We start from the raw sequence: 26,676 nt of genomic DNA, 5'->3' as shown, positions 1-26,676 counted from the left end.
GGTGGTCCGTAGTGGTCTGTTGCTGAGGTAGGGTTAGTGTTGTACAGGTTAGTTCAAGAACCTGATGGTCGTAGGAAAGTAGCTGTTCCTGAACCTATACCTCCTGCCCGACAGGAGCTCCGAGAAAATGGTGTGGCCCAAATGGAGGGGGAATCCCTCACGACAGATGCCACCTCCTTGAGGCAGCACTTCCTGTAGATGCTGTCAGTGATAGGAAGGGCTGTGCTTGTGATGGACAAGGCTGTGTCCACTACCCTCTGTAGCCTGTTGCGTTCATGTGCGTTGGAATTGCTGTACCAGGCCATGAGGCAACCAGACTGACTGTCAGTCTTTGTGTGTAGTTTGGAACAGAATCTATTTAATTCAAAATAGTTTAATATCATTTCCTGTACACAGTGTAAAGGAGAGTGAAATTATTTTTACGCCAGATCCAATGTAGCATCAAAAATGCACAATAAGATAAAGAACACAATAATAAAAAAACACAAGAAATATTAATACATAAGACACCTAGATACATTGACTGTTTATCTATAATGTCACACTAGGCACAGGAGCATCTATACATAAGGAGACTGACAGGAAATGATAAGTGGTGGTTGGGGGTGTGGAGGGGTGGGTTAGTGGGTGGAGGCATTGATCAGCCTTACTGCTTGGGGAAAGTAACTGTTTTTGAGTCTGGTGGTCCTGACATGGATGCTACATAGCCTCCTCCCCAATGGGAGTGGGACAGACAGTCCATGAGCAGGGTGGGTGGAATCCTTCATGATGTTACTGGCCTTTTCCGGCAGGTTTCTGTGTATTTGTCCTTGATGGTGGGTAGGCCTGTGCTGGTGATGCATTGGCAGTTTTTGACTACCCTGTTGTGGAGCCTTCCTGTCCGCCACAGTGCGGTTTCCACACCCAAGCATAGTGCAGCTTGTTAGGATGTTCTCTGCTCTGCGCATTTGTAGGATGACATGAGTATAGATGTGCAAAGTCCAGCTCTCTTCAGCCTCCACAGAGCTTTGGTAAGCTTTCCTGATTGTGTGGAATGTGTACTGTGATTGCCCGCAAGGCAATGAATCTCAGGTTGTGTCTGTTGACATATATGTACTGTGATAATAAATTTACTTTGAACTTTGATTCAGGATGCAAAACTGGAACAGCACCCCCTGTGGCCAGAGTAAACCTGCGTGACTTTTCGCGGCGGGGAGAGAGAGTGGGGGGGTGGACTTGGTGGTGCCAGATCATTGTTACAACTCCTCTTTACACAACATTCCAGAAATATCCTGTTCATTGAGAGAGGCTGATAACAATCAAAAAAAGAATGGTTAAAAGGGGAATAGCGAGCTCTGTACAGATTGTTCCTCCGCTCAGCTGTCTGTCTGTTTCTGCAGATTGGGGTAGAATACAATAGAGGTTCAGCTGCACCGGATACAGGTAGCAAGTAAATAGCAGAGGCACAAGCCAATGCCCGGCGCGGGTGAGGCTTTAAACCCTGGCCCTTTAGGGAGTTGTTTTTTTTTGTTGTTTTTCAAAGGATTCGGTGATTACAGCATCACAATGTTATAATATTATTTTGTTCCACAAGTCACTCTCTGCAGTTTCAGAATATCACACTACCAGAATACATTTGAGCCCCTGTGACACCCACCAGACACAGAAGATCCCCCCACCAGCTGTACCTGTGGACACCGCATGCTGCTTCTCCAGGGACCCCTGGCCACGAATGTAACCCCTAAAAGAGGGTTAGATCATCAGTTCTCAATTACCCACCCCCAAGGGCCCTCAATGGCCAGCTTGACCAGGCTTCAGGGGCAAACTAACCAACATATCTCCCCCACCCCCCGAGCGGCCCCACCTGTCTGTATCAGGAGACCATGGATCAGGAGTGTGTGGATGACGTGCAGCCAGATCTTGAGAAGCAGCCTCTTCTGATACTGAAATAAAGACTGCAACCCCTTGCACATATATACATGGTACACTGTCAGATTTGGGTTTAATATCACTGGCATATGTCATGAAATTTGCTGTGTTGCGGCAGTAGTACATAATAATAAAACTTTAAATTACAATAAGAAGTCTATATAAAAATTTAAATAACTGAGGTCGCGCCCATGAGTTCAATGTCCATTCAAAAATCTGATGGCGGAGAAGAAGAAACTGTTCCTAAAACATTGAGTGCATGTCTTCAGGCTGCTGTACCTCCTCCCTGATGATAGCAATGAGAAGACGACATGACCTGGTGCTGGGGTTCCCTAATGAATGGCTGCCGCCTTTTTGAGGCATCACTTTTTGAAGGTATCCTAGATGCTGGTCAGGTTAGTACCCATGATGAGTTTACAGGCTCGGTTTACAGCTTTCTGCAGCTTTTTCTGATTACACGCAGTTGCCCGTCAATATCAGACGGTGATGCAACCAGTTAGGATGCTCTTCACATACATCTGTAGAAATTTGTGAGAGTCTTTGGTGACTTACCAAGTCCCTTCAAACTCCGAATGAAATATAGCCGCAATTGTGCCTCCTTTGTAATTGCTGCGATATGTTGGGCCAGGATAGATCCTCAGAGATGTTGACACCCAGGAATTAGAAACTGCTCATTCTTTCCACTGGTGATCCCTCAATGAGGACAAGTGTGTATTCCCTTGACTTCCCCTTCCTGAAGGTCTTCACCCAGCCGTAGAAATGACAGATACCTGGGGAATCTGTAACCCCACTTAAAGATCTGTTACACAATACTGATGTGTATAACACTCTCCATCAAAGGTCCCCATTTATTTAGGTCCTAATGAAGGGTCTTGGCCCAAACATTTAACTGTTTATTCCCTTCCATAGATGTTGCATGACTGGCTGAGTTCCTCTAGCCTGTTTCTGTATCGTATCTTGAAATAAGACTAAAATAGTGTTCATGGACCATTCAGATATCTGATGGTGGAGGTGGGGAAGCTGCCCCTGAATCATTGGGTGTGGGTTTTGAAGCTCCTGTACAGGGCAAGTCCTGGAGGATGAGGGTCCTTCTTGAGACCCCCCTTGCCTTTTGAAGATGTCCTCTATGGTGGGGAGGGTTGTGCCTATGATGGAGCTGAGTCTACAACCCTCTGCAGCCTCTTACAATCCTGTATGTTGGAGCCTCCAAACCACGCAGTGATGCAGCCTGTCAGAATGCTCTCCACCATAGAAATTTGTTATGTACCAAAATCTCAAACTCTTTGAGTCTTTGAAACAAGCTGAAGGAGTGTTCAGAGCCCTGCAAAGACAAACAGGATGTAAAATTAACGTCTCTCTCAATCAAGAGTAAAGTACCCCACAGGGACCTCATCCTTCTCCCTGACCTAAGGATGAGATTTAGGAATCAATATCCAGCCACTTACCAACATGTCCTTGAGCTTCACAGTGTGGTTATTACAGGAAATGGGATGGGTGGTTTTGTTTAAACTGCATTTTGGTACCAAGATCCCTTTATGGACGTCAGTAACTGTTTTTTATTGTCACATGTGCCAAGACAGTGAAAAGCTTTGATTCCTCTCTGCCATCGGATTTCTGAATGGACATTGAACCCATGAACGCTTCCTCACTATTTTCATATGTGAATGACGATAGACCTGATTCTGATATAGGTCTCTGTTGTGGATTGAGAGTGGAAAGGGAGCAAAGAGAAGTGGAATCATGGTTGGAAAAAGAGGGAGGGAGCAGGAAGCACCAGAGAGACATTCTATAATGATAAATTAACCAATTGTTTGGAATCAGATTACCTGGCCTGGTGTCTCAGGGTTGGGTGTGTCTGCACTAATACCACACCCCGCCCCTGGTACTCCTCCTCTGCCACCTGTTCCACACCCCTCCCATGGCACTCCACCCTCACCATTCCCAGTATCCTTTGCTCCCGCCAGATTTACAATCTCGCTGTCTGCTCCATGTTGACTAATGCAATACTGTGCAAAAGGCTGAGGCACCCCATAAGATATAGGAGTAGAATTAGGCCATTTAGCCCATCAAGTCTGTTCCACCATTTCATCATGGCAAGTATAACACCTTCAGTCCTGTATTCACCCTTTTTGAATTTATCCCTTTTGAGTCACAGGGGCAGATTCAGTGCCAGAGACTTTCCTCGTTAGGTCATTCGGCTCCCCCCCCCCACCCCAACAGTTGAGGGGGATGGCTGCAGAGGTACTTTCCACTGGCTCCTTAACCCCTTCCCCTTCCTCACTGTCACCCACTCCCCTGTGCCCTGCACTTTGGTTGTATCCACCTGTCTATATGTCCTATCTGTCCCCCCTCATCCTCCTGAATGGACATCCAGTTCCAGCTCCATCTCCTTCATGCGGATTGTTAGAAGCCTGAAGCTGGAACCACTCTGTCGACAGGGACACTGGACGTCTCCCTGCCTTCACACTTCCCACAAGAGGAGCATTCAACTATCCTATGATGAAAGTCCACTCTTTGCAGCATAGTCCTCTACAACATGACAAACAGGAATTACACAGAACGACATTAGTACAAGTAGTGTGAAATACAGTCCGAGGAAGAATTATTTTTTCTCACGTCAGTTCAAGAACCTGATGGGAGTAGGGAAGAATCTATTGTCGAACCTTGAGGTTCCCCCAATTTAACCCTAGCCTAACCATGGGTCAAATTACAATGCCTAATTACCCTACTAACCTGTATGGGGGGGAAACCAGAGCACCCAGAGGAACCCTCATGGTCACAGGGAGGACGTACAAACTCCTTACAGACAGCGGTGGGAATTGAGCCTGGGTAGCTGGTACCGTAATGCAGTTTGTTAACCACTACACTACTGTACCACCCAAAGAGGAGGGGCACGGTTCTGTGCCTCCTACCTGATGGTAGCATCAAGGAGAGGGCACGGTCTGAATGATGGATGCTGCCTTCCAGAAAAATCACCTCTTGTAGAAGTCCTCGATGGCGGGGAGAGCTATAACCATGATGAGTCCACCATTCTCTGTAGCATCTTGTGGTCCTGTGTACTGGACTTCTCATACCAGACCATGATGTAACCAGTTGGAATTACATCTGTACAAATTTGCCAGTCGTCAATGATTGGATCATGGTTGCATCAATGTGCTGAGCCCAGGATAGGTCATCCGAAATATTGTCATCAAGAAATTTGAAATGCTCTGTGTAAAGATATCTAAAAGATCCATCTGTTTCCAAATCAGAACTGAATTGAAACAGACGGGATAGTGACACCACTGCCCTTTAACATTTAACATTACCCGTCTGTGAGTCATAATTTAGCCATTGTCCCTGATTGTGGAAGATTATTGGTTCTGGCTTTGTGCCTGGATTTGTGGAGATTATTGGTTCATTTACTTTCAAACTGAATTGTAACTCGAATGGACAAACGGAACTCTTATGAAGCAATCTTACGATGCGCTGGTGTATTTACCATAAAATCCCTACGTTTAGTGGTTCACATTGACTAATAATGTCCTTGCTGAATGGTAACTGAGGATGTTAATGAGTTTGTACAGCAAAACCACGTAAGTATTTAATGAACCTATGGGTTTTCACCAAAATTAATATTTTTAAATATGTGGCTCCGGTTCTTGACCTCCCTGCTAAGACAGCATTCTCTCTACACACTTTGTAGTTCCTAGCGATATGCATCTCGGTTGAAGATACCCTATTTCCGTGTTGTATAATGATGCTGCAGAAGCTGATAGGGTGGTTAGGAAGGTGTTGGCCTTCATTTGCAGGAGGATTGAGCTCATGAACCCTGAGCTACAAAAACCCTGGTTAGACCACACGTGGAGGATTGTGTTCAGTTTTGGTCTCCTCATTATGGGAAGGATGGGGAACCTTTAGAGAAGGTGCTGTAGAGACTTACCAGGACACTGCCCAGATTAGAGGATAGGTTGAGTGAACGAGGGCTTTTCTCTTTGGAGCGAAGGAGAATGGGAGGTAATTTGATAGAGGTGTACAAGATGATAAGAGGCATAGATCGAGTGATAGCCAAAGACCTTTTCCAAGTGCAAAAATAGCTAATATGGGGGGGGGGGCATTTAAGGTGACTGGAGGAAAGTATTGTGGGGGGGAATGTCAAGTATAGTTCTTTGCACAAGAGGGAGATGTGTGGATGAGTGCATGGAGCACCCTGCCAGAGGGGGTGTAGAGACAGATACATTACAGACATTTAAGCTTAAGGTGGAGTTCAAGTTTAATTGTCATTCAACCATACATGAATACCGCCAAACAAAATAGCGTTACTCCAGGGCCAAGGTGCAAAACGCATTACCAACAATCATACACAGCGCAAGGTGTATTTTGCACATTTAAGACAGCAGTAATAATGCAGTGACACAAAAATTATAATATAGCCCAAGTTCTTAAGTGACATGTCCTGTAAATTGGTCATGTATGGCTGTTGTCAGCAAGAACAAGCAGCTCTCAGCAGTCCACAGATGAACATATGTAGGCACACACTTACGCAGTCCAGCTTGTCTTCCACCAAGGGAGCACTGGACAGGGTAACCCCCAACCCAGCATGGTCACCACGCCACACCGCCTCCAGTGCCTCCCCTCCTGGACTGCTGCAACAGGAGAGGCTGCGGCATGAGGCCTAGTCTTTGTCACAACTGAGACCGCACAGCTCCCTCCACCGTCGGTCTCACCAATAAACCAGTAAACTAGATTTGCCATATTTTACATTACCAATGTCCAACATCTAAGAAACTCGTAGATAGGCACATGGATGATAGAAAAATGAAGGGCAGTGTAGGAGGGAAGGATTAGATTGAACTTGCAGTTAATTTAAAAGGTTGGCACAACATTGTGGGCTAACAGCCTAGTTTTTTAAAATTCCGGCTCTTCGAGCCACGCCACCCAGCAAACATCTGACTTAACCCTAGCGTAAATACAGGACAGTTTACAACGGCCATCTAACCTACCAGCTGTTAACTCTTTGGACTATGGGAGGAAACCGGAGCACTCAGAGGAAACCCCACAGTTACAGGGAGAATGTACAAACTCCTTACAGGCAGTGGCGGAAATTGAACCCGGGTCGCCTGTATTGTAAAGTGTTGTGCTAATCACCATGCTACCGTGCCCTCCCATTTTGTGTGTGTTGCTCGAGATTTCCAGTATCTGCAGAGTCTCTTGTGTCCTTATACGTACTATTGTGTTCTATAATTCTCTCTAACTATGATCCCAAGTCAAAGTCATTTTTATTGGCGCCTGTACAAGTGCATGTGGCGATGGCACAGCTTTCTCTTTTTCCGTTACGTACCATCCAGGCAGAATGATGGGAGAAGGTTTCGATCTCTCCTAAGAATGACTTTTGATGCCTGGGAAAGGGCAAAGTAGAAACTGAACACAGTTGGACACTTCAGCCCCACCACAGGGTTTGGAGTCTGCATCATTGGTTCCAGCCTGTTTGTAATCTGTGCCTTCTGTTTCAGCTTTGGCTGCAGACTCTGTTCGGTATTAAACCTCAAGAACACTTATTGCAAGCAAAGTCCAGAAATCAGCTCAAATGCAGCTTTACAATAACCATTTCACAGTGGCTTAAAATTTGGTAATTAAAGAGGGCACTTCCATTCCATGGTTAATTTGGGATTTAAACCCTGTGAGCTGCATCATTGCTACACTGAGAAATTCCTTTCTGCAAATCAGCGATGAATTCAGCAGCTTCCCCCGTGGCACAGTTGTATAGCAATTAGCATAATGCTTTACAGCGTCAGCTGTAAGATCGTTGTTCAATTCCCACCGCTGTCTGTAAGGAGATTGTATGTTTTCCCCGTAATCACGTGGGCTTCCTCCCATATTTCAAAGACATACAGTTAGGGTTAGCGAGTTGTGGGCATTCTGTGTTGGCACTGGAAGTGTGACAACGCTTGCAGACTGCCCCCAGCACATCCTCGCTGATCTGTTTGACACAAAGAATACATTTCACTATCTGTTTCAATGTGCAGTACTGTGCAGAAATCTTAGGTACATGTAAAAAACAATTCTGTAAAGCAAAGATGCTTAACTATATGAAAAGTTTCTAATTACCAAAAAATACTATAAAGAGCAGTAAACAATTTTAAAAAACTTAAATCAATACCACCCTTTGCCTTTAAAACTTCATCAATTCTCTTAGGTACACTGTCATGCAGTTTTATAAGAAAATCAGCTGGTAGGTTGTTCCAAGCACTTTGGAGAACTTGGAGAGACTTGGAGAACTAAATTTTTGAGAGGTATAGATAAGGTGGAAGGTGACAGTCTTTCCCCCAGGGTAGGGCAGTCCAGATCTCTGGGGCATAAGTTCAGGTTGAGAGTGGAAAGGTTTAAAAGGGACCCAAGGGGCAACTTTCTCAAGCAGAGAATGGTGAATGATGCAGAGGATGCCAGAGCAAGTGGTTGAGACAGGTATCATGTAAGAAGCACTTGGATGGGTACATGGAGAGGCAGGGGTTGGAGGGATGTGGGCCCAACACTGAAAATCGAGACCAGAGAAGTATGCACTGTGGTCAGTATGGACTGGTTGGGCCAAAGGTCCTGTATCTGTGCTGTAAAGAGAAAAGATTAGCTTTATTTGTCATATGTACATTGAAACATTCGGTGAAATGTGTCATTTGCGTCAGCAACCAGCATAATCTGGGGTTGTGCTCAGGGCAACCTGCAAGTGTCGCTATGCTTTCAGCACCAACATAGCATGCTCACAACGTACTAACCTTAACCTGTACCTCTTTAGAACATGGAAGGAAACCCACGCAGTCACTGAGAGAGCATATAAAACTCTTTACAGATAGCAGGCAGAATTGAACCCGGGTCACTGGCATTGTAAAGCATTCTGCTGACTGTGGTACTACCTTGCCGTAGGTAGCATATGACTTGGTGATTTCTAAAATTCTCTTTCAGTGAGTTGCTGTTACATAAAACCACTAATTATAGCATCATCTTGTAAGAGTTTCTCTCTCCCAGTGTGGCTGTTATGTCACTGCGAGTGACAGTACTGACGTCTTCTGTTTGTCTACAGGGTCTCAGGAGTCGGACAGTTCGCAGTCTGCCAAGAAGGACATGCTGGCGGCTTTAAAATCCCGGCAGGATGCTCTCGAGGAGACTCTGAGGCTGCGGCTCGAGGAACTCAAGAAGTTGTGTCTGAGAGAGGCGGTAAGTTCCGTGTCTGTCCAGTCCTTTTGCACTGACAATGGTGGACACTAACCACAAGGCATCGGGGGTGCAGGGAGAGAGTGGGAGTAGAGAGCATTGTATTGACTCCACTAAGATTTGCATCAGAATCAGGTTTATTATCACTGACATAAGTAATGAAATTTGGTGTATTTACTTCTTTCGAGATACAGCTCAGTAACAGTCCCTTCCACACCAACAAGCCCACGCCACCCAATTACACCCGTGTGACCAATTAACCTACTAACCCTATATCTTTGGAATGTAGGCAGAAACCCTAACCCTGATGCATTGCTTATGTCAATGACCAGCACAGGTCAAAGATGTGGAGGGGGCAGCCCACAAATGTCACCATGCTTCCAGTGCATGCTATGACACTCACAACTCACTAACTCCATCCCATACGTCTTTGGAATGTGTGGGGAACCTGGCACACCCAGAGGTTATGGGGAGAACATACAGTACTGTGCAAAAGTCTTGGGCACATTATAGCTGGGGTGCCTGAGACTTCCTACACAATACTGCATTTGTCAACGTGGAGCAGAGAGCGAGTTTGGAAATCTGGCGGGAGCAAAGGATGTTGGGAATGGTGAGGGTGGACTGCCACAGGGGAGGGGTGTGGGACAGGTGGCAGAGAAGTGTGCCAGGTGGGGGGGGGGGGGGGGCACAGATACAGACACACCCAGCCCTGAGACACCAGGCAAGGTTATTTGATTCCAAACAATTGGTTTTTTGATCATTACAGAATGTCTCTCTGCTGCTTCCTGCTCCTTCCCCTTTCCCCAGCCATGATTCCCCTCTCCCTGCCCCCTTCCTATTCTCAGTCAACAATAGAGAGCCTTATCAGAACCAGGTTTATCATCGCTCACATATGTCATGAAATTTACTTTTTTGAGGCACCACTACAGTGTATCACATAAATTATTACAGTACAGTGCAAAAGTCTTGGGCACCTTAGCTATATATGTGTATAAGACTTTTGCACAGTACTGTGTAAACTCCTCACAGACTGGTGATGTAATAGTATTTCACAACTATTGTTGGCAGATGGTGGAGAGGAGGTATACAGGGGTAAGATAGATCAGCTAGTTGAGTTCAAAGTTATTATCAAAGTATATATATTGTATACAGCCTTAGGGTTCATCTTCTTGCAAGCAGCAACAACATAAAGAAACCCAATAGAATTCACTAAAACACACACACACACACACACACACACACACACACACACACACACACACACACACATACACACACACACACACACACACACACACACACACACACACACACACACACACACACACACACACACACACACACACACACACACACACACACCCGCCCCCCCCCCCCCCCTACCACATATCCAATTTGCAGAAGAGGACAAAATCACAAAAGAGTAAAATAAAAGTAAACAAGAACCCATGGAGGATGAACTGCAGAGTCCCTGAAGTGAGTCCACAGCTGCAGAGCCCGTTCAGCGCTGAGGAATGTGAAGCCTGTCCAGGAGGCCCAATGGCTGCAAGGCAGCAACTGCTCCTGAACTAGGTGACATGGAACCCAAGACCCCTGCACGTCCTGCCTGATGGTAGTAGCAAGAAGAGAGGGAGATCGGTCAAATGCAGGCAGATGGTGCTGAACACCTGTTTCTTGTCCACACTCGTTCTCGACGATCTTAATCTTGCTTGATGCTTTAATCAGCACAGGGTAACGGAGCCGATCATGGGTTTGTCTTCCACTCACAGGCCTCGACATAGCATCTACCCCTAGCAATGCCTCCCCTCTCCCCGGTCATACCTGCACTCTCGAGAGTCTAGTTCGCCCAAAAATGCCAGATCATTTAGTCAGTTCAAAAGTGCACCCTTACAGGTTGCAGACTGCAGCAATTGCAATTGATAAGAAGTATATCAACTAGAATATCTTGCAATTTTGAGAGCTGTCTGCAAAATGTCATCATGGGTTACCAATGCCATCTTACTTGTGTCGTAGCAACAACCATGCACTCAACGTCTGTAGGAACTGATTGTGTACTTCAGGAAGGGGAAGTCGAGGGAACACACATCAGTCCTCATTGAGGGATCAGCATTGGAAAGGATGAGCAGCTTCACAACATCTCTCAGGATAAATCCTTGGCCCAACATATTGATGCAGTTATAAAGAAGGCACAAAAGTAGCTATATTTCTTTAGGAGTTTGAGGAGACTTGGTATGTCACCAAAGACTCTCGCAAATTTCTACAAATGTACCATGGAGCGCATCCGGCGAGCACTGTGAGGGTCATGTTTTTTGACTTCTCCAATGCGTTCAACACCATCCGCCCTGCTCTGTTGGGTGAGAAGCTGACAGTGATGCAGGTGGATGCTTCCCTGGTGTCATGTATTATTCATTACCTGACTGGCAGACCACAGTACGTGCGCTTGCAACACTGTGTGTCAGACAGAGTGGTCAGCAGCACGGGGGCTCCACAGGGGACTGTCCTGTCTTCAACTACTGCACAGAGTCTTGCCATCTTCAGAAGTTTTCTGATGACTCTGCCATAGTTGGATGCATCAGCAAGGGAGATGAGGCTGAGTACAGGGCTACGGTGGGAAACTTTGTCACATGGTGTGAGCAGAATCATCTGCAGCTTAATGTGAAAAAGACTAAGGAGCTGGTGGTGGACCTGAGGAGGGCTAAGGCACCGGTGACCCCTGTTTCCATCCAAGGGGTCAGTGTGGACACAGTGAAGCATTACAAATACTTGGGGATACGAATTGACAATAAACTGGACTGGTCAAAGAACACTGAGGCTGTCTACAAGAAAGGTCAGAGCCGCCTCTACTTCCTGAGGAGACTGAGGTCCTTTAATATCTGCCGGATGATGTTGAGGATATTCTACGAGTCTGCGGTGGCCAGTGCTATCATGTTTGCTGTTGTGTGCTGGGGCAGCAGGCTAAGGGTAGCAGACACCAACAGAATCAACAAACTCATTCGTAAGGCCAGTGATGTTGTGGGGGTGGAACTGGACTCTCTGACGGTGGTGTCTGAAAAGAGGATGCTGTCCAAGTTGCATGCCATCTTGGACAATGTCTCCCATCCACTCCATAATGTACTGGTTAGGCACAGGAGTATGTTCAGCCAGAGACTCATTCCACCGAGATGCAACACTGAGTGTCATAGGAAGTCATTCCTGCCTGTGGCCATCAGACTTTACAACTTCTCCCTCGGAGTGTCAGACACCCTGAGCCAATAGGCTGGTCCTGGATTTATTTCCACTTGGAATAATTAACTTATTATTTAATTATTTATGGTTTTAAATTGCTATATTTCTACACTATTCTTGGTTGGTGCGACTGTAACGAAACCCAATTTCCCTCTGGATCAATAAGGTATGTCTGCTTGTCTGTCACCATCTGGTACAGAGGGGGCATTGCACAGGATCAAAAAAAGCTGCAGGAAGTTGTAAATAGAGCCAGCTGCATTATGGGCACAAGCCTCCCCAACATTGAGGACATCTTCAAAAGCTAACATAAAGAAGAAGTACAGGAGTCTTGAAGACACACACTCAATGATTCAGGAACAGCTTCTTTCCCTCCACCATCCAATTTCTGAATGGATAATGAACCCATGTACACTACTGTACCTCACTGTTTTTTGTTCCTCTCTTTGAGCACTGCTTGTTATATATACAGTATGTGTGTGTTTTATTGTAATTTATAATTTTTTATTATATATACAATGTACTGCTGCCACAAAACAACAAATTTTATGACATATGTCAGCGATATTAACTGATTCTGATTCTGATATCTGAGGAATCATCTTCTTTCTTTCACAGGAGCTGACGGGGAGGTTGCCCAAGGAATATCCTTTAGACCCTGGGGAGCAGCCCCCAATCGTGCGGCGAAGGGTTGGCACCTCATTTAAGCTAGACGAGCAGAAGATCACGGCCAAGGGAGAGGTAAAGAAAATGGCCCGGAATGTACAGCAAGCTAACAGACCACTCTGCTTCATGACAGCAGCTTTTGCCAGCCTCCTCTCTCTCTCCTCTCCTACCATAATTTCCTCTCCCTTGTGTGTTTCTCCATCCTTCCCTTAGAAGCATTAATTCCCCTGGAATCTACCCTGTGGAAGTAACGTCCCAAATCTCCCCAGGGGAATGAAAATTCCTCAGAATTTCTGGTTGCATTATTGACTATCCCATGTTATTCCTGGTTTTGGATTCTCACTTGTGGATCCATCTGTGGCTGCCTTCTGTTGCTGGAACCATAAAACACTACACCACTGTATTGACCCTTCGGCCTACGATGTTGTGCCGAACTTAGAACCTACTCTTAAGATAAATCTACCGTTCCCACCTACTTTGCTTTCCATTTTTCTATCATCCATGTGCCTATCTAAGAGTTTCTTAAATTCCCTCATATATCTGCCTCTTCTACTACCCCTGACAGACTGTTTCACTCATCCGCCACTATCTTCTGTGTAAAAAAAAACCTATCTCTGATATACCCCCTATACTTTCCTCCAATCACCTTAAAACTGTGTCCTCTCCTATCAGCTATTTCCACTCTGAGGGTCCACTCTATCTATGTCTCTTATCACTTCTATCAAGTCACCTCTCATCCTCCTTCCTCCAAAGAGAAAAACCCAAGCTTGCTCAAGCTTTCCTTATATAAGACACGCCCTCTAATCCAGGCAGCGTCTTGATAAATCTCCTCTACACCCTCTCTAAAGATTCAACATCCTTTAACGAGGTGAACAGAACTGAACTCAAGTGTGATCTAACCAGAGTTTTATAGAGCTGTGACATTACCTCGTGGCTCTTGAACTGAATCCCCCAAGTCTTGAAGGCCAACATACCATACGCCTTCTTAACCACCCTGTCAACTTGCATGGCAACTTTGAGGGATCTGTGAGCATGGACCCCAAAATCCTTCTGTTCCTTCAGGTTTGACCTTCCAAAGTGAATCACTTCACACGTTTCTAGATGTAGAGAGAGAGTGTGTTACAGGAGGTAAAGGACTGATGGGATTGCTCTGAGAGTCACCATGGGCTCCGTGGGCCAAATGGCTTTCTTTTTTGTCATACAAAAATATGAAAGGGTCCTTTTTTAAACCTCATTTTTCAACTTGTTTATCAAGGAGTCAGCTCACCGTCACCTTCTCAGGGGCATTTATTTGATGACGGCAACAAAAACTGACCTTGTCTGTGATGCCAAATCCCGTGAAAGATTGTTTTTTCAAAGAAATGGTTGAACAAACATTTTCTGCTTCCAGCCACAGATAAGGGAGTTAGCTAGATTGAAGAAAGCCCTTTTGTGTAGCTTCCAGTGGGACGAGGCAGCTGTTTGGACTAAACTGGAATGCTTTCTCATTGAAAGAATACAAGGAAATGCTTGCAGAGTGAAATATCTCCTGACGAGTGCACTTCCCTCATGAGGTTAAAGTTTAGAGTTGTCCAAAACTATAGTCTCTTTTCCTTGTTTAATTTAGTTGTGCCCCAAGTGAGATCATGTTCCTTCAAACCCTTAAACGTAGGGAGGAGGGAGGCCACACGCAGTCTTTAACACTCTGTTGTATTATTACGTCTAATTAGTGATATGGCTCAGAGGAGGCCCTTCCAGACCTTCGAGCAGCACTGCCCCAGCATCTCCCCGATGATCCTGATTTAACCCTAACCTAATCACAGGACAATTTACAATGACCAGTTAACCTACCCGGTACATCTTTGAACTGTGGCAAGAAACCAGGGAATACCCACACATTCCATGGTGAAGGACGTACAGTCTCCTTACAGAGGACGCCGGGTTTGAACTCCGAACTCTGACTCCCCAAGCTATAAAAACGTCAACCCCATCAACTCTGGTATAGAGGGTTTTTCCAAAGGGACTGGGTTTTGTCAGTGACAAGGAGGGCGATTTGGCCCATTAAAGTCTTGTTACCGATTAACAAGACTCTGAAAACTCACTCTCATTTCTGAATCACAGTGTATTTAATGTACACAAGGAAAATAGGTTGGCCCTTGTTACCCAACTGTTCTTAACTTTAAAGGGGAAAATGCTGTTTTTATACAGAATTGACTGAACAGTTACGGATATTGACCAGTTGGTAAATATGTCTGTATTCAGATACTTCACTTGCAAAGTCAATCACCATTCACAATACAGGTGTTAAAAGTCCTTAGAAACTACAAGCTAACAACTGATGGTCCTTTGAGGTTAGTAAAGTAATTGCATCTAGTTGCTGCAAGAGGCCTGTATCCTTCTGTTACATTGTTATCTTGTCTCCATATGCCAAATGGCTCCAGTCCCCTGCTGGGCAACAGAAAGTGATGTTTTTCAAAGACCTTTCTTGCTTGGGTTGACTGCATACTATTTGTAAACTGTCCTTATCCCTTATCCATCATCTTAACCCTTGCCTTGCTGTAAATTCCACAGAACCTGTGGTGTCTCAATGGCGCAATTGCGTTTCCCAACAATTTTCAAAATATCCTCGATCTCTTGATCTTTTCAACAAATTTCAATTCCCTGGCTCTGATTGCCTCCTTTTCACCATGGATATCCATTCCCACTTCTATCCTCATCAGGAAGGCCTTAAAAGTTCTCTGCTTCTTTCTCAACAATAGATTCAACCAGTTCCCCTCCACTACCACCCTCCTTCCTCTGGCGGAACTGGTCATCACCCTCAACAATTTCTCCTGTGGCTCCTCCCACTTCCTCCAAACTCAAGGTGTAGCCATGGGCTCCAGCTATGTCTGACTTCCACTGGCTGCATGAAACAGCCTTCCCTTATACCATACTTGGTAATGCTCCCCAACTCTTACCCGTGCTACATTGATGATTGTATTGGTGCTGCTTCATGCACCCATGCTGAGCTCGTCAATTTCATCAGCTTTGCCTCCAACTTCTACCCTGCCTTTAAATTCACTTGGTCCATTTCTCGATCTCTGTTTCCATATCTGTCAATATGTCAAAATGTCAATCAATATCTACCAAAGGATTTCTAGCATGTGCAGAATATCGTGTTCCCTCTGTCCTATTCTCCCCACTTTCCCATCAACTCCCCAACTACCCCTTACCTACACACTAGAGGTAACTTACTTCACCCAATTGACCCACCAGCCCTGTCGCCTTTGGGTGTGGGAGGAAACTGAGAGAGACTGAGTATTCCACACAAGCCCAGGAAGAAGGCTCAACGAAAAACTTACAGCAGCATCACAGGCACATGGCATCAGATAAGCAGCATTCACAAGAAAGACTAATTATACACTTTAGTTTTTTACAATGAAGAGCACAATTTTAACAGTAATAAGTACATTTTAGTGCATAGTAGCCATCATGTTGCTGAACTGTAGTGATTAGGGATGTGCTGGTTGGTTTGAAAACTGCATGGTTGAAGGGAAGTAACTGTTCCTGAACCTGGTGGTAAGGGACTTCAGGCTCCTGTACCTCCTGCTGTTGGTAGCTGTGAAAAGAGGGCATAACTACAGTGGGTGTATTATAAACCTCAAGTTATCTGTACGTTATGTGTTCAGCACAACATTGTGGGCCGAAGGGCCTGTAATGTGCTGTAGATTTCTATGTTCTATAACGAGGCTTCACATTTGTTCTATCTCAATGCATTTTATAATGATCTGATCTGTATGAACAGAATACAAAACAAGCTTTTCACTGTATCTCGGTATGTGACAATAATAAACCAATACTAGTTTCTCCCCTTGGCCGCAGGTCACAAGGGCAGCCATGTTTGGCCTCGCAAGGGGCTTCACCACCTGTTTGTGTCGAGAGCTTGTCAATAAATCTGCCTCACATTTTCCTGTCATTCCGTTCAAAGCTTTCCCGCAACCACATTCCATTGGGAAAAGAATCAACTGGATAACAGGAAATTGAGCATGCAGTGTTACAGATTGATGACTCAGTGTCTGTCTGTACCACTTCCATTTATATAGCAACCTGTAATGTATCAGTACATCCTAAGTGGCTTCGGAGGAGCATTCTGAAACAAAGTTTGAAATTAAGCCAGACATGACGTAAGGTCAAGCAACAGCATAATGGGAGGTTTTAAGGAAAGTCTTGAAGGAGGCAAGAGAAAGAGAGAGACAGGGAGGAGGAGAGAGACAATGAGAGAGATGGGAAGGGAGAGAGAGAGATGTGTAGGAGGAGAGAAACAGATGTGGAGGAAGGAAACATGGGGAATGAGGGAGAGCAAGGGGAAAGGGGAGAGAAAGTGGAGGGGGAGGGAGAAAGAGTGAGAGAGATGAGGGGAGGGAGTTAAAGCAAGAGGGGGAGAGAGGAAGTGGAGGGGAGGGAGGGTAGATAGAGGGAGGAGAACAGGGGAAGGCAGAGAGAGGGGTTGATGGGTTTAGGAAAGCCTTTCCTGAGCTTAGGATTAAGGCTTCTGAAGAACTGTGCATACACCATGGAAACAGGCCATTCTGCTCACCATTTCTGTACAAACGTGACACCCATCCATATTATTCTCCTTCTCCCACACTCGACCTGTAGCCTTCCATGCCTGGATGACCCAAGTGCCCGTGCAGACATTTGTTCAGTGTTGTTAATGACTCTGCTTCCACCGCTCTCTGAGAGGGGAAAGTCCATCTCAGATCCTCTGAATCTCTTCCTCTTTACCCTAAAACTATGTCCTATTTCTAAAATTTAAGGATTAGAGTCAGGTTTATTATCACTGATATATGTTGTGAAATTTGTTGCTTGGTGGCAGCAGTACAGTGCAAGGCATAAAAATTACTACAAATTACAAAAAATGAATTGAAGGGAGTAGTAGGGTAGTGTTCACGGACTGTCTCGAAATCTGGTGGTGGAGGGGAAGAAGCTGTTCCTAAAATGTTGAGTTTGTATCTTCAGGCTCGTGAACTTCCAGGATCCTTCAAGATGTGGATTCACAAGGAGGAACAGTGTATGAGTGGACCAAACCTACCACTGTTGTACAATCATCACAACAGTGCAGCCCCATGTGTGACCAGCAGGTTTGCTTTAGTAACTGTATTGGCTGTGCCCCAGAGAACATTTCACACTGTTAGTCTTGGACAGCAGTGTGGATGCAGGCTGCTTTTCAATGCTCCAGAGAGCGATGCAGATGCCAGAACTCTGATATTTTTAGACTCTGCTGTATGTGCAGATTCTTTTGGATTGTTTTGGTAGAAAAACGAAACAGCAGTTTCGCGCACTACATTTCCAATCAAGGTTTGTCACTGATCCTGGTGAGCAAGTAGGAGGAGTTCCTGAGCCTCATCTCCAACCAATGGATCCGTAAGACATAGTACAATTAGGCCGTTCAGCCTGTCCAATCTTCTCCACCATTTCATCGTGACTGATCTATTATAAGTCTCAAATGCATTCTCCTGCTTTCTCCCTGTACCTTTGACACTCTTACTAATCAAGAACTTATCAACCTCTGCTTTAAACTTTGCCTTCACACTTGTCTGTGGTAATGAATTCCGCAGATTCACTACACTCTAGTTAAAGAAATTCCTCCTCACTTCTGTTCAAAGGGATGTCTTTCTATTCTGAGGCTGTGCCCTCTGGTCCAAAACTCACCCACTGCAAGAAACATCTTCTCAACACCCTTTCTTATCTAGGTCTTTTCAATGGTAAATGAATCCTTGAGTAATGGACACTCAAAATGCTGGAGGAACTCAGTAGGTCAGGCAGCATCTATGGAGGGGGATAAACAGTCATTGTTTTGGGCCAAGACCCCTCAAAGGAAGGGGGGCAGAAGCCTGAATAAGAAGGTGGGAGAAGGGGAAGGTGGGCACGCCAGCGGGTGATAAGTGAAGCCGGATGAGTGGGTGTTGAGGGGGGATAAGAAGCTGGGAGGTGATAGGTGGAAGAGGTAAAGGGCTGAAGAAGGAGCAATCTGATAGGAGAGGACAGTGGACCATGGAGGAAAGGGAAAGAGGAGGGAAACCAGAAGGAGGTGGTTGGCATGCGAGAAGAGGAGGGGTGAGAGGTGTACCCGAATGGGGAACTGAAAAAGAAGGAGCAAAGGGGGAGAAATTACCAGAAGTTATAAAATTCAATGTTCATGCCATCAAGCTGGAGGCTACCTAGATGGAATATGAGGTGTTCTACCTCCACCCTGAGAGTAGCTTCATCATGCCAGTAGAGGGAGACCATGGACAGATATTTTAGAATGGGAATGGGAGGTAGAATTGAGATGAGTGCCTTTTTTTTTTCGTTCTCTCCTATCAAGAAGATACAAAAGCCTGAAATCAAGTAGCACTAAGCTCAAGGACAGCTTCTATCCCATTGTTATCAGACTCTTAAATGGACTCCTAATACGATAAGATGGACTCGACCTCACAAACTACCTTGTAATTACCTTGTACCTTATTGTCTGCCTGCACTGCAATCTCTGTGTAACTGTTACACTTTATTCCTCATTCTGTTACTGTTTTATCTTGTTCTACCTCAATGCACAGTTTGCAATGAAATGATCTGTTTGGGTGACATGCAAAACAAAGTTTATCACCATACGTCAGTACATGAGACAATGATAAACCTATTTATCATGCAGCTCCTCGAGCCATTCCTAACATTCAGCAGCTGATTTATGAGCCAACTTTTAGAGGCCATATCTCTTCCCCTAGACAATTTAATGCTCGTTGTTTAGCAACCAGCTCTCAGTCTCAAATTTAAAATTAACAATTGATGTGGAATCATCATTGCTTGTAAAACAGAGTATCCAAATGTCCATAAGACATAGGAGCAGAATTAGGCTGTTCAGCTTAAATTGAGTCTGCTCCTCCATTCAATGGTGGCTGATTTATTTTTCTTCTTAACCCCATTCTCCTGCCTTCTCCCCATAACCTTTGACACTCTTACTAGTGTAACTCTCGCTTCGGCTAGCGGCTTAATTTAGGAGGTGATAGCCCCCAGCCCAGCCAAACTCAAAGAAATCTCGTTTGGGTGGATGCTACGGGATGTGTCCCCTGTTACAAATCAGTACCCCAAAATAACAAACAGTACACAATATGTGATTAAATGATTAAGTTTTATAATTCTTACTTTGACTATATGGTTAGTAAAGAAAATGAAAATTAAAGAAAAAGGGCCCAATCTTATGAAACAGTCTTTTGCGCAATGTTGGAGCTCACTGATAAGCCCATCGTCCACGATCAACCTCCTCCGATCATCACTGCCCTTCGGACCCTCGCTCCAAGTCCACCCTGTCTGGCAGTCTACCAGTTCTCTCCATTCATGTTTCTCTCCTCATTTCTTCCTGGCAAAAGACCGCGAAAATCTCTCTTCCAGACTCACAAGAAAGAACAACAGCATTCCAAACCCTGTTATCTCTAGTCATAAGCCAAACATTGCTGCTACTGAGAAACCATTACATTATCAGTGAAACCTTATAGCATGTTACACTAGTCAAGAACCTATCAACCTCCACTATAAGTATACCCGATGACTTGGTTCACAGCTGTTTGTGGCCATGTATTCCACAGTTTCACCACTCTGGCTAAAGAAATTCCTCTTCATTTCTGTTCTTCTCTCAATCTGTCTGGAAGGCAGGTAAAACCAAGTTCTTCACTGTACACAAGAAAATCTGCAGATGCTGGAAATCAAAGCAATACACACACCTAGAGAAACTCAGCAGGCCAGGCAGCATTCATGGGAAAGAGTAAACAGTTGACATTTTGTGCTGATGAAGGGTCTTGGCCCGCAACGTTAGCTGTTTACTCTTTGCCATACATGCCACCTGGCCTGCTGAGTTCCTCCAGCATTTTGTGTCTGTTGCTCTTCGCTATACATGTGACATGAATAAAGCAATGTACCAATCTCATCCACAAACAGGCAGTTGCTCAGTTAAATTGGCCTCATATTTGGCAAGGGCATTGCTGGCTTGAGGCCTGTTTCTGTGCTGAACTGTTCTCTAAAACTGGAGGAAGTCTGCAGTTTGAGCAGCATTTGTGGGCATCAGATCCTCCTTGATCTGCTGAATACTTCTAGCCAACTGCTTCTGCAGATTAGATCTGGTCTGGAGAGTGCTGAATTAAATAGAGCATAGAACGGTACCGCACAATACAGGCTCTTCAGCCTGCCATATTGAGCCAACCTTTTAACCTACTCCACAATCAGTCTTAACTCTTCCTTCCTATACAGCCCATAACCCTATTTTTTCCACCCATGTGCCTATCTGAGTGTCTCTTTAAATGCCCCTAATGTATCACTACCTCCAACAGTGTATCCAGGCACTTGCCATCCTAAGAACCTGCTATACATCTGACATCATCTGCCCTAAACTTTCTTCCACTTGCCTTAAACTGATGTCCTTGGGTATTAGTCATCCTGTCCTGGAGAAAGGCACTGGCTATCCACTCTGTCCTATATGCTTCAATTCATTCACCCCTCATCCTCCGTCACTCTGAAACATCCTAGCTCACTCAACCTTTCTTCGTAAGGTGGAGAGAATGTTTCTGATAGTGGGGGAGTCTAGGACCAGAGAGCACAGTCTCAGAATAGAGGGATGTCCATTTAGAACATAGATGAGAAGGAATTTCTGTGTCCAGAGGGTAGTGTGTCTGTGAAAGCCAGGTCATTGGGTATATTTAAAGCGGAGGTTGACAGGTTCTTGATTAGTAAGGGCATCAAGGGTAATGGGGAGAAAGCAGAAGAATGGGGTTGAGAGGAATAATAAATCAGCCATGATGGAATGGTGAAGCAGACTTGATGGGCTGAATGGCCTAACTCTGCTCCTATGTCTTATGATCTATAAAGCATGGTTTCTAATCCAGGCAGCATCCTGGTAAATCTCTTCTGCACCCTCTCTTTAGCTTCCTTGTCCTTCCTATAATGAGGCAACTAGAACTAAGGACAATATTTCAACTGTGGTCAGAATTTTATAGAGTTACAACATTACCTCATGGCTCTTGAACTCAGTCTCCCAACTGATGAAGGCCAACACACCATACGCCTTCTTAACCAACTTTGAGGAATCCATGGATATAGACCCCAAGACCCCATTAGTTATTCAATATGCTATTTACAACACCCTCCCTACTCACCAGTCCCTGTCCAGAAGGGGGCGGTGTTAGTGCCCACACAATGGCTCAGAAGTTCAGGTTCAATGGGCTGAGCAACCTATGAGCTAGCAAGTTGTGGGTTGGAGTCCTCGCCAGGGCTTTCAATGACCTTGGTACACTGACAAACCAGCTGGTTACTGTTGAAAAGTATGTGGGGGAGGGGGGAGGTTACAGCTATCTTACATCGCAAGATCCCACAGGTAATACTGCGATCTTAAGCAGTTAATCTGGTTCAGGGAGAACCAGAGACAATGCACTGGAAGAACTCAGCGTGTCAGGCAGCACGCGTTGAGAGAAATGGACAATTAATGTTTCAGATCGAGGCGCTTCACCTCCATTCTGCTTCATTAACGTAGATAGAAGGACAAACATTGGCCTCAGGACACTTGAGATTTCCTCCACCCTGATTTGGAATATTGCAAGAGATCTTTGATATCCACATTTGGGGACCTTGGTGTAACCTGTGAGAATCAGGTTTATCACAGTCACATTGTAAGAGGCCCTCTCTCGCTGCTCCCTCTCTGTGACCTCTGTTGCCTTCCAATTCTTCCTTCCCTTCCTCTTCCTCCTTATTCTGGCATCTTCCCCCTTCCTTTCCGGTCCTGAAGAAAGAGTCTTGGCCCAAAACATTGACTGTTTATTCCCATCCATAGATGCTGCATGACCTACTGAGTTCTTGCAGCATTTTGTGTGCGCGCGAAATTTGTTGTTTTGCGGCAGCAATACAGTGCAATTCATTAAAAATTTATAATGGTGTAAATAAATAAACTGTGCAAAATGAGAGTACTATCTAAAATCCGCAAACGTCCAGAGGCTGCCTGTATAATTGCATTGTACATGAGTCATTAATCACAACTCCAATTAAAAATAAATATGCAGAGTTTCTTTCTGAATATCAGGTCCTGGTGGAATTGAAGCTATTTGCTACATTGGCTTACGAGTGAATGATTCCTGTGGGAGAAACTGGTTGTAAATGAATCTGAGCAGGAGGAATTACATCCAAGTAATTAGATGAATCTGATGTTGGAAACTAATATGTGTAACAGTAACCATGAAACCATGGATTGTTGTTGGAAGAAATCCCCTTCAGAGGAAGGAGTTTACCATTCTGACTCAGGCTGACCTATATGTGACTTCAGTCCAAAGCAATGTGGCTCTGGTGAAATAGCCCCTTAATTCCAGCTGTTATGCTGCCACTTTCATGACACTGTGGACCAGACTCCACAATCTCTCTGTAGATCAGTGCAGTTAAGGATCCTGACATTACTGTCCCCTTAATCTTGACCTCCCAAAGCACGACGACTCACACTTGCCTGGATTAAACTCTAGCTGTTATTTTTCTGCCCGTGTCTGTAACTGCTCTTGCCTGCCTGCCGTACCTTTTGAAGACCTTCACTGTCCTTCACACTTGACCACCTTTTGTGCCATTGCGCTGACCTCAGTGACCTCACTGTGCTATTTTCCTGCCATTTTGTTCAATTCAGAATCAGATTTAATATGATAGGCATATGTCATGAAATTTGTTAACTTTGAAATACATGATAAATGTAGAGAAAAAACTAAGTACATTAAGTATATGTGTCTATTAAATAGTTAAGCTAAAATAAGTATGAAAAGTAACAGAAATAAAAAAGTAGTGAGGTAGTGTTCATAGGTTCAATGTCCATTTACAAATTAGATAGCAGAGGGACAAAAGCTGTTCCTGAATCACTGAGTGTGTGCCTTCAGGCTTCTGTACTACGATCCCAATGGTAACAGTGGGCATGTCCTGGGTGGTTTGATTTCTTTAATCTCCAAAAAGCTAAGCACCAGCCTCAGCAGTGATGTCTCTCAGAAGGCCATTAAGACTAGAATTACTTTACTATTGGTAGATGTACCAAGATACAGTGAAAAAGCTTATCTTGCATACTATTCATACAGATCAAATGATTACATAGTGCATTGAGGTAAAGCAAGATAAAACAATAAAGAATATAGTGCAGAATAAAGCGTAACAGCTACAAAATATCAGGCCATTCAGCCCTTTGAGTCTGCTCTGTCATTCAATCATGGCTGATTGTTTCTTCATTCTCCTGCCAATTTATTCATTTATTTAGAGGTACAGAGCGGGGAATGTCCTTCCGGCCCAACGAGCCGCACCACCCAACAACCCACATATTTAACCCTAGCCTAATCACAGAACAATTTACAATGACCAATCAACCTACTGACCAGTGGCAGGAAATGGAGCACCCAGAGGAAACCCAGGCAGTCACGAGGAGAACATTCAAACTCCTCATAGACAGCGTTGGAATTTAACTCCTGAGCTGTCAAAGCATCTCACTAGTCGCTGGGCTGTCATGGCATCCTTCTTCCCATAACCCTTAACCCTCTTATCAATGAGGAACTTGTCATGGGGTTGTCCTCCCTTTGGCTGTGGAAGTTCCTCCTCATCTCCATTCTAAATGGACGTCCCTTTATTCTGAGGCTGTGCTCTTAAGTATCCTCTTGACAAGCTCAGTTTTAAATGTCTTAAGTTTGCAAATGATGAGGTATTCTGTAAATTACTGCTAGAATTTTAGACCATAAGACATGAGAGCAGAATTAGGCCATTCAGCCCATCAGGCCTGCTCCACCATTTCTTCGTGACTCATCCAATTCCCTCTTAGTTTTGTTTCCTCAACAGGATAGACATTTTTCAGAATCTGCAGACAAGACTGATATCTTTATAGACGTTTTTATTTAGATTTGTATAATCTCCTCATACAGCCCTTAGCTGAAGATTATTTTGGTTTACATTTTTAAATATTTCATTGTATATACAAAGTTAAAAGTAAATTTATCATCAAAGTCTGTATATCTCACCATATGCAACCCTGAGATTCACTTTCTTGTGGGCATTCACAGTAGAACAAAGCAACCCTGAGATTTTTTTTTAACTATACACAAAGACTGACAATCAACCAATGTGTAAAAGATAAACTGGGCAAATAAAAAAAGAAACAAATAATACTAAGAACATGAGGTGTAGAGTCTATGAAAGTGAGTCCATGGGTTGTTGAATCAGTTCAGTGTTTAGGTGAGTCAATATTACCTATGTTGGTACAAATTGACCTTTTGAACAAGAGATGTGTTTAAGCAGAATATCACTAGAAACTCATAAAACCCAGAATTTGAAGTCATCTCACAGAAGAAATTCCTTTTCAGTCTCAGACTGATCTCTTATCCTGAGTCACCTCCCCTCATTCTGTTCTCCACCACCCCTTCTGTACGGAGACATCATCTCTGCTCCCACCCTATCCTTTTCCTTCAGTATCCCAAGAATGTTTCCTCCTCCTCCCTCGTGTCTGAAGACAGATTGCAATCGGACTCACACTTGCCTCCTCTCTCCTGCAGGAGATGGAACTGGAGCGCCTGGAGCGAGAGTTTGCCATTCAGTCGCAGATCACGGAGGCAGCGAGGCGGCTTGCCAGTGACCCCAACGTCAGCAAGAAGGTGAAGAAGCAGAGGAAGATATCCTACCTGAACGCCCTTAAGAAGCTGCAGGACATCGAGAACGCCATCAACGAGTACAGGATCAAATCAGGGAAGAAACCGACCCAGAGGGCATCACTAATCATTGAGGGTAAGTGTGCTGGCACTGAGAGATGTAGTTGTAGAGCAGAGTCATACAGCATGGAAGCAGACCATTCAGCCCATTGAGTTCCATACAGTCCATCAACCATCTGTTCACCTGTTTTGGGGCCCATATCTAAGGAAGGATGAGCTGGCATTGGAGAGGGTCCCGAGGAAGTTTACAAGAAGGTTCCAGGGAACAAAGGGGTGACATGACAGCATAGCGATTAGCATTTGCTATTACAACACCAGCTACCCGGGTTCAATTCCCACTGCTGTCTGTAAGGAGTGTATGCTCTTTTCCCGTGACCACATGGGTTTCCTCCAGGTGCCCAGTTTCCACCCACATTCCAAAAGAGAATCTGTTAGTCGGTTAATTGGGCACATGAGTGTAATTGCATGGCGCGGGTGTGTCGGGCTGGAAAGGCTTATTACTGTGCTGTAAGTCTCAATCTAAATTAACGTATCGAGTATTTGATGTCTCTGAGCCAGTACTTGCAGATGTGGCCAAGAGGTTCAGTTGTTCAGACCAAACTTCAGAATGGGGAAGAAATGTGATCTAAGTGACTTTGACCATGAAAAGATTGTTGGTGCCAGATGGGGTGATTTGAGTATCTCAGAAACTGCTGACCTCCTGGGATTTTCACACATAACAGTCTCTAGAGTTTACAAAGAATGGTGAGAGAAACAAAAAAAACATCTAGTGAGCGGCAGCTCTGTGGAGGTAAATTGCCTTGTTAATAAGAAAGATCAATGGAGAATGGGCAGACTGGTTCGTGTTGACAGGAAGGCAACTGTAACTCAAGTAACCACATGTTATAACAGTGGTGTGCAGAAGAGCATCTCTGAATGCACAAAATATTGAACCTTGAGGTGAATAGGCTACATCAGCAGAACACCACAAACGTGCACTCAGTGGCCACTTTATTAGGTACCTGATGAC

At 44.6% G+C, this 26,676-nt stretch overlaps 1 protein-coding gene across 10 annotated transcripts in view; it reads left to right on the top strand.

Annotated features, from left to right (window-relative positions):
• frmd4a (FERM domain containing 4A) overlaps window positions 1–26,676 on the top strand; it is a 496,550-nt gene that overhangs the window by 439,412 nt on the left and 30,462 nt on the right. For all 10 annotated transcript variants that reach the window (XM_073066422.1, XM_073066423.1, XM_073066424.1 and 7 more), the window contains 3 exons: window positions 8,963–9,096; window positions 12,934–13,056; window positions 25,515–25,743. In XM_073066422.1, coding sequence (XP_072922523.1) covers window positions 8,963–9,096; window positions 12,934–13,056; window positions 25,515–25,743 — 486 coding nt within the window. The remainder of the gene's footprint in view (window positions 1–8,962; window positions 9,097–12,933; window positions 13,057–25,514; window positions 25,744–26,676) is intronic.

This window comes from Hemitrygon akajei, chromosome 14 (genome assembly GCF_048418815.1).
Source record: "Hemitrygon akajei chromosome 14, sHemAka1.3, whole genome shotgun sequence".
NCBI lineage: Eukaryota > Metazoa > Chordata > Chondrichthyes > Myliobatiformes > Dasyatidae > Hemitrygon > Hemitrygon akajei.
Note: the sequence above shows the minus strand (reverse complement) of the source record. Positions and strands in the feature narration are given on the sequence as shown.